General features: G+C 40.1%; 1 protein-coding gene across 13 annotated transcripts in view; it reads right to left on the bottom strand.

Moving 5' to 3' along the window:
• The window catches only part of KALRN (kalirin RhoGEF kinase), a 534,490-nt gene that overhangs the window by 161,502 nt on the left and 360,873 nt on the right, over positions 1-12,115 (bottom strand). For all 13 annotated transcript variants that reach the window (XR_008236018.1, XR_008236019.1, XM_052792838.1 and 10 more), the window contains exons 18-23: positions 8,934-9,083; positions 7,890-8,004; positions 5,102-5,217; positions 4,400-4,522; positions 1,672-1,854; positions 447-565 (exon numbers count right to left, since the gene is read on the bottom strand). Coding sequence is in view for 11 of the 13 variants with exons in the window: in XM_052792838.1 (XP_052648798.1) it covers positions 447-565; positions 1,672-1,854; positions 4,400-4,522; positions 5,102-5,217; positions 7,890-8,004; positions 8,934-9,083 (806 nt within the window). In the remaining 2 variants the exon portion in view is untranslated. The remainder of the gene's footprint in view (positions 1-446; positions 566-1,671; positions 1,855-4,399; positions 4,523-5,101; positions 5,218-7,889; positions 8,005-8,933; positions 9,084-12,115) is intronic.

The following is a 12,115-nucleotide window of genomic DNA, read 5'->3' as shown; positions in this document are numbered from 1 at the left end:
CACTGAAATTTGAACCTAAACTTCAAGTGAACCCTTGTGTCACTGAAACCCAGTTAACTCCTCTGGATGTCATTGGACTTTAGATAATACCTAGACACATAAAGATGCTTTTCATTTTTTCCTGTTCATTTTACTCTTCATGTACAGCCAGAGAGAAATCATGATAATGAGTATCTCCATGACATCAGGGTCCAATCGAAGTGCTTGACTCACTCCTTTTCCTTTCCAAAAGTAACTTCTGATTAAAACCAAAAGAAATTCAACCTCTATGTTCTGAAATTCTCTAGCCTACAAGTCACAACTTCTGCCCTACACCTGTAGACTTATCTCAATAGCTCCACAGCTGGAAGGAGTTATAGGACCGTCAGTCAGTTTGGTCACGCAAATATCATAAAATCACTCTTAGATAATGTTCCATGGCAGACTGCGAGTGTTTGGGGACATACTCTTTCTTTCTGGCCGACTTTCTTTTTTCTTCATTGACTTCATGATTTGCATCTCGCAGTTTTACCTCCCGGTCTGAAAGACTTGCTGGAATAATATCTAGTTCTAGGTCCTTGTTATCCTAGAAAAAATGACAGTACAGATTTTAAATTCATTGTAATCCTACTGTTGTGCGAAATGCAGAATGTTCATGAGATCAAACGGATAAGAAGGGACAAAAGTAAGATAAAGATACCAATATCAGAAAGAAGGAAATTCAAAGAGATTTAGAAAAGCTACAGTGAGAAGGGAGAAGGTAAGAATGTGAGAGAGAAATCCTAAGAAACACCAACTACGAGATTTATTATCGTCTTCACTCTTACTCCTATCTAGGAATATGTATTGATGACAAGTGTCTAAATTTTACCTTACTCCTTCACATCTAGATTAATTGCCTAGTATGGGACTTCATAAATAGTCTGATAAAGTAGAGTACTATGCAGGGACAATCCCAAATTCTAATGGTCTTCTGCCATGGAAATACCTTTCCAGACTGTGGTTAGTAACCTTGTGTAAACTAGAGACCCTACAAGAACAGTACATTTAAGGTACCTTGAGGGTGTAACTGAGGGAATTTATTTATTTTTCTTTGATACTTAATTTCAAGGGATGGTTGACTGAAAGGTCTTTAAGTGTTTCTGCTTCTGGCACTCCCCCTTAATATTGTGGCAAGGGAATAGCAGTAGGTTCTAATTTTTGTTTCTCTTGTGTTGCTCTCTTTCAGCTAAAAGAACTCAGAGTTGAAGTGGTTGGGGATCAGGTTTTTTTGGTTAGTTAAAGGATCAGAGAATAAAAATTTACAGTCAAAGCCTGAGATTGACTCAAAATAATGGCATGAGAGCAGGATTTATGGTTTATGGTAAAATTAACACAGACTTTTATTCAAATAATGTGTTTCCCCCTCCTTCCCAGTAGCTGTATGGTCTCATGGAGAATGGTGCAAATATTTGTTTAGAAAGCCTTTCTGATCTTCATCTGTCTCCTCCTCATTTCACTGATCTGCCACAAAAAGAATTTTTTCTCTTCAGAAACAGTTATGAGCTTCGCTAGGTAGGTTGACTGGGTTTTAAGTGTTTCTAATGGACACATGATAACCTTCGGCATTCATACTTCAATTTATAGCCTTCACTTCCCTCTGTGACTTTCAGCTTTGGTATAAAACCCCAGCAGGACATGGACTTACAGTACCTCTGTATTGATTCCAAGGGCTTTTTCCAGGGAGTAGCGGTATTTCCCCATCCTGAGAGAGAAGTCACGGTAGCGTTTGTCAACAGTGGTGACCCACTTCCTAATTTCAGTGGCGTGTATATGTCCTTTTTCTACAAAGCTGTCAGCCAGCTGGATGAGGAGCTTCACTTTCTCCTTTGTTTGCTGCCCAAAATATGGTCCTCGGTTATGTTGCATTATTATTATTTCGTTTGCTTTTAATTCACACAGCAGTCAGAAGCAGCTTGCAATTTTTTATACATCATTAAAGAGTGCCTGTACTTCATCTTATACAGAATCAGATGCTTTAAACTTTGCCCAGTAAAACATGAAAGGAATGGCATTTTTATAAGGACACTTATGAAGCTGCAGGAGATAGAAAAAGTCAAGTTTTTGAAACCACACACACACACACAAACACATAAGGAAAACATGTTGGAAGTTAGACATGCTTCCTTCCCATAACCAAAAACTTATTTTTTGTGAGACTTGGAGTAGAGGACAGGATTTAAAAGTCACACCTCATAAAATACACCAAGTTACTCTGAATCTGTACCTAGGTGGTTCAGCAGACCTGGGTAGACAGGTCATTAATACACCACTTATCAGTCTGGGAAGTGAGTTTGAGTGACTACTACCCTGTTTCAGAAACAAACAGAATTTAAATCCAAATTCCTGATCTACTACAAAATCCTCTGTCAGTATTTTAGTTCTAGTTAGAGCATTACAAACTAGAAGATGCCTGAACTCCAAAGCATACACTGAGCCCCCAAACTTTCCAGAGGTCTTTTCTATGCCACTTAGTCTTTGACTGCTCCTTGGTCACTATCGTTTTCCACATTGAGGAGCTTTGTGCAAATCTGGCACGAAGTAGCTAGTTATAAATTTTAGCTTAGATTCCAAATCTACCCCAGGAACTGAAGGTGCCTGGGCCCTATGAGCCAACTCAAGTACAAAATGCTTATAAAAACTGAGATATCAACCGTACAGACATGTGTAACACACATGTTAATCCTCAAAAGCAAAAGGAGAATCACTCGTATCCCCAGAGGTACTGGCAAGCTGCTTCTCAGAGATGGGGAGAACTTTCCACTCTGCCTGAAGCAAGACATGCTGTCAGGTATTTGACATTATCAGCAGGCTGTCCAGAAATGGACAAATGCATGTCAGACCAGAAAACATTGAGATTTCAAACACAAAACTAAATTCAAGAAACTTCACCAGCAAAATAAATTAACAGCTGAATCAGAGGTCATCATAACAAATTAATTGAGTCCTTAAGCAAGGCTAGGTATGGAGAAGTAAAAATCTGATTTCCTGTAACATTTAAAGGGTGTTTTGTTCCCAAAAGCTACTGGTGTTTTTGCTTTCCAAACAATTGGTTTGGCCAGAAAATTATTGGGATCAGGAAGGCTTTCAGTTACAGCTTAATTTGAGAATAACTTTAGTCTGGGAGTGACATGCATTTACCAGATTGCACATGGCAATGAAAATATTCTAGGTCAGCAGTAAGAAAGTGTTTTACTACAGCCCTAGGGAGCAAGACTAGATGCATCAGTGTAAGCAACAGTCAGTAATGGTCAATAAGAAACAAGGTATAAAACTCAATCCTAGGCTAAGTCAAGAGTAAAAATAGTTTGGAAACTTCAGGATGAATCAGGACTACTCTGATGAATATTACATTATAAACTGGAACATGATTTCAGGTGGACTGATTATGGGTGGTTACAGAAGTACTGTTAAAGGAATGTTGTACAGGTCCTGTCTGAGTAAATTAATTTCCATCCACTGCTAGTTATCTCCCATTTTTGCAGACATGCAAGCTAAGCAAAAAGGAAGGGGACAAGAACACCACAAAGCCTGTGAATCAAACCCATGCAAGCACGGACAGCCTAATGAGGAATTTAAGGATTACAGAAGATCAATTTCAGGACACAGTGAAATGAAGGTACATAATACCAAAGCCATGGTCTTGCCGCAGTCAGACTCTGCAATTTAGATCCTTATCAGTGACTGTTAATACCCCTGTGGATTCACTGTCTGTGAATTACCTATGGTTTGAATTAATTTGTCTGAAGCAGGTCCAATCACCATTCCTCTGTAAACCCCACCAGATTTCTCAGAATTGCTCCATATAAATTAATAGATTCTTGGTAATGCAGCTTTGTATTAAAAAATGTTCACCCTGAAGTTTACAAATCCATTTATTTAAAGCATTTTGTTGGGATCAGCAGATTATTTCTAATGAGATAAATGATCATCTATGATCAACCCAGCTGGAATTAATGAAACAAATTGTGGTTGTAATGACAGAAGAAAGAGACAGGGAATCCAAGATGACCTTGGATATGTTCAGATCAATTAGTTACTCTATACCATTCTTATGTGATTGTTTAAGGATGAAATTAGGGTATGTCTTATTAGGTTGCTGTGAAGTTGGTATGCAAATGGACTTTCTCTTCCTTCTGATCAGAACAAAAATGCTCCATAACCAGTACAGACCAAGGGGGAGAAAACCTCCTTTTTGTGCCTATGTCTTGCTAAAAATGAAAGATCACAGTTCTCAAAAGACATTTAGCTTCTGGGCTAGGAATGTCAGGAGGAAAATACAAAATCAAGAGAATATTACTACAGAGATTTAAGGCACTGAAACAGGATCATAAACATAGACTAAGGCAGATGCCATAATTAGGTTAAAGCCACTGTTTACCTTGGCAGGTACTCTGAATTCCCCATATTCCTTCAGGAGTTCCTGAGTTTCTTCTGCTGATTCTCCTGTGGAGTTGTGAGTAGAGAGGTAATATTCGCCTGTTTCTTGGATCCAGTCTAAGGCCTGTGAATGTCAAAAACAACCAAAGGAAAAACAAAACAAAGTGTTTGTATTTCAAGAACTAATCCTCTGACCAAAAAAAAAAAAAAAATCTGCCAAATAGAGGATATCAAATCCATTGGGACTTAATACTGTGTGTACTAAAACACTTTCTAGGAACACAGAAAAAGAATACAGTAATCAAAGCAGGTGGGAGAGGATACAAAAGGTGGTGTATGTTTCCTACAAGAAAAAGGAGTGTAGGGAATTCTACCTATATATAGATAAATCTGCACACAGGGAAAGCAGTTTTCTCATTCAGTAATACCTCAGTAAAACAAGTTTGCTCTTATATTTATTTTCAAACAAAGGAACAAATCCAGAAATTAATCTGGCCTGGCAAAAATACTGAGTTTTGTTGTCGGGTTTTGGAATTTTCTTAAATTGTTTTAAAAAAATCTACATTTGCCAAGTTTTCAAAAGTTACAGTTTTTAAATACAACTTGAGATTGCAACAGGAACCCCACACAGAAGCATTACATGGATACAAGAAACACTTACACACTGCCAGGACAGAAAGACAAAGTAGGGTTTTTACACTACCTGCTTGGCACTGCGCTCAAAGACAACGTATTGCTGGCACTGATCTAATCTCCGCTTCTTCAGGGTCCAGAAGTGAAGGACCCGGTTCTCCCTCTGCAGCAGCTCACTCAGAATGGCTGTAAGGCAAAGGAAAATGCCTGCATGATTAGTGATTCTGTGAGTGCATACAGAAATAAGCCACAAAAAGCTGAATTTACTCACTCTGCCTGGACTGCATTCCCAAGAGCAGAGCCCCTGAGACTGTACTTCTTAAAAACAAGCATTGATTCAAAGGGGCTGCTTTAAAAAAAACAAAAACAAAACCAGAAAAAACACCGCAAAAAAAGTTGCAGGGTTATCTGATAAAGGAGAAGATGCTAGAACAGAGTTTGAGATTTACTGCAGTAAATACACTGGGGTACATGATTTCTAGTCCTTTCGTTCTCTTCTGTTGCTTATTTCAGGAATCTGGTACTGGTTGACACAGAAGAAGTTGTGGTTTTTCTACCTCGTCTGTTGCTTACCCAGCACTTGCCACCAATGCCTACTGTCCTATGCAGAGCTCTGGTCATGACTGAATTTAATTCAGACCTGAGCCCTCAGTTTGACATACCTGGTAAAGTTTCTTGTACACCTGTACTGCCTGGCGACCCTCTGTGCTCCCCGTGAAGTTACTGCTGGGCTATGATTTTGGGTTGAGGCCTGGTTTTGGTCCTCTAAACTGTTTTCTGTGTGATGGGCATGTGACAGACACCCAGATTCAGGAAGAGACTGGCAGGAGACCTGCTATTCCTTGGTGTCTAGGACATACGTGTTCTACTTCAAAACCGGAGTGCTCAGCCAGACTGTATCAACTTGATAAAAGGATGCGATTTAACTCTTTAGAAGTACCATGGGTTTAACTGAAATGATTACATGCAGAGAGAGAGTGCAAGAGTTTTACACTTTATCACTAACATAAACCTTAGTTAAACCCGAGTTTTTCTATTTAAACTGAGCTAAGTCATGTGTAGCTGGCAGCAACGTGGCTCATCCCAGCCATGTCTGGGTATGGAGCTCAGGTAGCTACCTGGGCAGGTAAGGCATGGCAGCCCTCCTGCCCTAGCCTCAAAGTGGAGCAGCCACTAGAGGGGGCTTAGGCACACGCAGCCTGGGCAGCAGCTATGCTCTTTTATATTAAAACATTGAGTCTGGCTTCTCAACCACTTACAGTGACTTAGAATCATTTACAGCACCTGTTAATAACCTCTCTCACCCTAAGCCCTTTCTGAGTGTACCAATGTTCACTGCTTATGTATCAACACTGGTGGCACCAAACAGATTTGGATGTATCCCTCCCCATTTACAAGTGTGACACTGATTATGGTCAAAAAAATTGTAATACTTAAGTTAATCGCAAAACCTAGCCCAGTCCCTGCTGAGGACAATGGGAACTTTGAATGACAAAAGGAACTTGAAGCTTCTCATGGGTGCTCTAGATCAGGTCTCTGAATAAACAGTTTATGCCAAATAAAACTAATTTTGTTCTGTAGTAATAATGACTTTGCTTTGGAAGCACAGTAAGTATCCTACTAAATGTGCTTTTATTCTGAACTAAAGTGTCCACTTCAAAGATTTTCTGTGGATAGAGTCACCAAGCATAAGGATTACACATTTGGCTTAGAAAAAGACTAATATACAAGCTGTTTTTTATATAAGTGAGTCATTTCAAACAAGCTCAGTGAGGAACACTCACAAGCTTATATCAGGCGCCTATTTAAGCACTTGCTGAGTCACAGTTTAATTTTCCCATGATTTTCAACTGTAGGGAACAAAAGTCCACAACAAGAACAAGCATTTGACACAGTAGTGGGAAAAAGTTGAACAAAGTCATGTTAACATTGAAGAACTGGTATTGAAAGCAAGGAAGGAAAATAATCTCTTCAGTAGCACCATTTTCATCTTCTGTGTACAACCGAAGTTCCCATCCCTCCCACATATATAATGACTGCACTGCTTTTAACCTGTATCTTTCTGCAGCTTGTAAGAAAGCCATTAATAATAACAAAAGTAATTTATTTCTGCAGAATCACTTTGCTCATTCTTATCAGTACCTTGCAGCATTGCTAGGCACAGATTAACAACTGTTTAATTAAGCAGAAGAGTGAAAACATTTCAAACATCTCAGATGTATCATCTGATTGTAAACGGTGCTCTTTTGACCAAAGGAAAGTAACTACAGGCAGATACTTTTGCTGGTGACTGTTTGATGTGGTAGGACATCAAACAGGACTCCAGGGACAAAAAAATAGCAGATCCATCCTAGGGACAAACAAGTTTGGGGTTCATTGTTTTCCAGTGCTCAGCAGCAACAGGATGCATCTAGACCTTGTATTTGATCTATCTTTGTTTGTTTATGCATTTTTAGATATTAAGGCAAAATAGTGTCTGATCATCTCAGCTGACAACCTACATGAGGAGGATGGTGCAGTGTCACTCCCAGGGACAAGAGAAACCAGAGACAGCCCATGTTTCAAACCCCTTTCCTTTTTCCCACTACCACTTGCAACAGCAGAGTTCTGTATAAGAACTCATGCCTAGCAGAGGGGGGGTCACTTTCTGAGAGACCTCACGCCTAGCAGAGGAGGGGTCACTTTCTGAGAGACCTCACTACCATCGCTAAAGGTGTCAGGCACATGTATCATTTTAGCAACAGCAGATGGCAAAACTTATGGTGCCTTCTCAGCATGTTCACAAACTTTAGGATGACCACACAGCAGAGTGGGAAGCAAACAAAACTTTAGTACTCTCATTGAGCCAGTGCACCAACCTTTCACTTGCTGCTCGGGTCCCCTTGTATGGCTTGCTACTCCGGGCATGCTGACGTTGTTCCTGTGGATGTACTTGAGGAATACCTCGGCGTTCCTTCGTGCCAATGTACAGGCCTAAAAAAACCAGCCCCCACCAAAAAGAATCAGTAAAGATGAGCAAAGAAAGCAAAGGGGACCCAAGGAGTTCTCTGCTTATTTTGCAGGGAGAAGTTCTCTTTCATCTGGGAACATGAGAGCTTCAGCTAAGAGTCAATAAACTCAGCTAATAAACTAACAGCCTCATAAATGTATTAAAACATGACTCATTTTGAATATAGTGGCTGATTTTATATATTAAAGCAAATTAACGACAATAATAAAACAACCGGTTGTAAAGAGCTAGCACATCACACATTTTCAATCTAACCAAAGCTAACCCATCTCTCCAGAAAAGTACTCATTGTTTCAAAAAAATGTACAATCTAGAGGCATAACTTCTCAAGCCTTGCCTGCAAATGTAGTTTCATGTTATATATCAGTTTTAGTGGAAGGTGGGAGGCTGGCTGTCAGTTGACTTGTCAGCTCCACAGTTCTTACAAAGCAGCACCTGGAAGGCAGGAGGAAATCTCTGTCTCCACCCTGGTGCTGCCCTGCAGAGACACAACTGCTTCAGTTGTTAGTAGTTCTTCAGTTATTGGCTTGGAGGACAGAATTTGAAATGCTGAATGGTTTGTATAACCCAACACCAAAATGCCATATAATACCTGTCATTTATAATGCTCACCACATGCAATTTTGAGAATCTGAACTTTGAACCAGCACAACAACTAACATCCTACAAGTGCAATGCAAATGCCACCTAATTAGTCCTGATGACATCTCTCCAAGACATGCATTGATGATAACGCTTATTACCAGTGTGAAACTGGCCCAGAGTTTATACAGCCAGCCAGTAGCTGAACTGGAATTACACCTCAGAGCCTCCTCTCAAACTCACCAACACTGCTTTAAATTGACTATTTAATGGGGAGTTTTCCTGATTTATTAGAGAACTAAAATGAGACCTTGAGAAAAGCCTCCTTCTGTTCCAGATGTTTGCTGATCAGAGGGATGACATGGTCTATCTCAGCTGCTGGTCCAAGTTTATCTCGACCTCCACACCAGTCTTCATCCCGTCTGTATTCTTGCTCCAAACTCTCTAATACGCTGCACACCTGAAACATGCCCATAGCACAATTCCGTTATCTACAATCATAATCAGGAGGAACATATTCAGTAAAAGTCTGTGACCAATGACATTTCAAATCTAAATGTTTTGGACTATGGGCCATGGCATGGAGGATAACTGGGTATGAAACAGGTCCTGGACAGAATGATCTAGCAGTTCTTCTTACGCACAGCAACCTCTACTGTTTGGGATACAATTCATCTGGTTTAAGGGTGATAAATCCTTCTTCTCTTCCAATAGATAATGGGGGGGAAGCTCAAAAGGTCAAATCAAGGCAGGGGTCAGTCTGGCCCCAGTGGATCATTCAGGAAACAATCCCTGTTCTGGAAGGGTGCTTTAGATGTGTTTAAATCCCACTGAAGTCAAGGGACTTAGCACATACTTAAAGAAAAACACATGCTTAAATACTTTCCTGAAACAAAGTCTGAAGCTGGAACTAATTCTCTTCAGCTGCATGTTAGTTGCTCCCTATACAGCTTTTGTAAACACTGATGGAAACCAATAGGCATTAAATCAGTGTCACAACCTAGGTGGATGCAGGTGTTCCACTGTACAGGGCTTACACACATATCTTCTATCTTGGTAGAATAATGGGAATGAGGTAAATAAACCATCGCAATCTGAAAATTGTGTGTGCAGTGGCCTCAGACAAGGCTGAGTCTTTTGCATTGCAGGTTCTGAGAATACACTCAGTGGCCTGTGCAGACGCTGAAAAAACTGCGTAAGTTTTCCAGAACATTTAGAACTTTCCTGCTCTCTCTCAGAGGGCTCTTCCTACACACGCCACTGCTAAGATTACTCAAGATCCAGTCAGTTATTGCTAGATGTCCAGCTAACCACGTTCACCCTTTTCTCGCTCACTCCTGCAACATTTGGATGATCACAGTTATAATTCAGAGGACCTCACATGATTACGAGCATAGTCTGGAAGAGAGTCCAGCATCACCCACCAATCCTCCCCAGTATCGCAGACCATTTTCATATAACTCCATTCATGAACACATCAAACTCTGTTTTAAAACTGGTGAGCTGAGGTGAAGTGATAAACTTATCCTGCTGCCAGGCTGTTCAAGGACCTCATGCATTTGAGAATCTGATATCATCTTCTTCTTGGACGCAAACCAGTGTTCACCCTCAAACACTTACTGGAGAGCAAGTGGCCCATGCGTTATTTAGGCACAGAAAAGCATTTCCATTTTACTTCTTGAAAACTTTGGCATGCTATTGGGCTTTGGTGACTCAAAAAATGAAACTAGATGGACGGCCTGGGATCCACATCTTTCCAGAAAGGATGGTCCCTGCACATGCCAATATCAACTCTCTGTTAAGACAATGAGAGAAATGAATATAAAGTGGGCTGTCAATGAAGTCACAGAGAAACTGGGCTGTTTGAAAGCCAGGGCTCCACCAGTTATATCAAGAACATGGTATGCTTGGGAAAGACCGACATGAAAAAGTTTGGCTGGTTGTGACAGTCTCTCCACCCTTTTAGCTGCTTTTTCTTGGAGAATTCAGGATCCAGTAAATTACTCAATTCACTGTCATCCAGTCAGGGTGCAGACTGTTAAGGACCATAGATAGCTGTGCAGCCCAGGAGAAGACAACAGACTACTTGCAGCAGTGAGTTTATGAGCATTCAAAGACTGAGTGATCTTTGCCCTAAACATTTGCTGAATAGACACAACTAATGAATGAACTGGTGGGCACTGCGGTATGCTTGACTATGACTTGGAAACAGGAGGAGAGACTGAATTGATAAATTACTGGCTATGCATATTTTGGCCAGCACATTTGACTGTCTAAAGCACTAATGAATCCCTTAATGGTTTTCATTTCTCACAATCCTCCACCAGCAGTAATTCACTTCAATCTTAAATGCATCAGGGACTGTAAATCTGTTTGAAACTCTTCACAGTGAAAGACATTCATTATAAGAAATGAATTCATCTTAAACAATCTTAAAAATGCATTAAACAAATGACACCAAGAAGTGGCCCAAGGATCATCTACAGCCTTGATGTTAAGGAAAAAATAATCTCTTTCCCTAATGATATATTTAGTCATGCTAAAAAACTTCCCATGTCCGGTTCTCTAATTGAGGAACTAACTGTGCGATAATAACAATAGAAAATTTAATGGAAATCACTGCTGCCTTTTGTATAAAACCACAGGTTCCTGCAATGTCCATGCTAACACGAACTGCCTGGCTGCAGTAAATTACATCAGGCAAGGCTATTCAAGTATCCACACTGTGACACTAATTCTCACTGACTACAGTATAAATGGCACCTGTTTGTGCAAGGGATGAATAATCCCATTGTACCAGCAGCCAATTGGAATGTGTTTTGCAATTCATGGACACCTGGAACGAGGTAAAGTTGTGTCAACATATAATGGTTACTGCTATAATTATCTGTGTTGCAGATGGATTTAAAAGAAATCCCTTCATATCTTGGCATTTTTTCAGCATGGTGGTGTTTAACTACTAGTGAAAACACTGGCTAGTACTGCTCACAAAGTAACAAGTAATTGGAAACAGTTCTCACAGAAAAAAAGAATTTATATTCCTCAAAATTCACTCTGATATCACGAGAACTGGAAAGAAAAATGGTGGGATTTCAAAAATCCTTCCCATTGGAAAGGGTACAATTAAAAAAAACACCCAAAACCCCAAAAACTTCAAGAATTACATTGCTTCACTGAAAACTTTAAGATGAAAGTTATTGCAAACTGCTGTCTTTTTTTGTTTGGGTTTTTTTTTTTGTTACAATACCTGTCAAAGAAACAATTTTGACTAGTTCAAACTTTGGTTTCCATGTGTGGCTTAGCATTGGTAAGCCAATGGAGCAAATATCCTTTCAGTTAATTTTGCCAATGCTGTGAGATGCCTTGCTGGCAGAAGACCCTCTGCACTCCGGGTCAGAGTAGAAAACCCACACCTACCAGCACTGCTACATCGCAGAGTGCACTCACATTGGTGTTTACCATCTGGGAGTCACCCGAGGGCTCAACACTGGC

Source organism: Harpia harpyja, chromosome 7 (genome assembly GCF_026419915.1).
Source record: "Harpia harpyja isolate bHarHar1 chromosome 7, bHarHar1 primary haplotype, whole genome shotgun sequence".
Lineage (NCBI taxonomy): Eukaryota > Metazoa > Chordata > Aves > Accipitriformes > Accipitridae > Harpia > Harpia harpyja.
The sequence above is the reverse complement of the archived record's forward strand: the minus strand, read 5'-3'. Positions and strand labels throughout refer to the sequence as shown.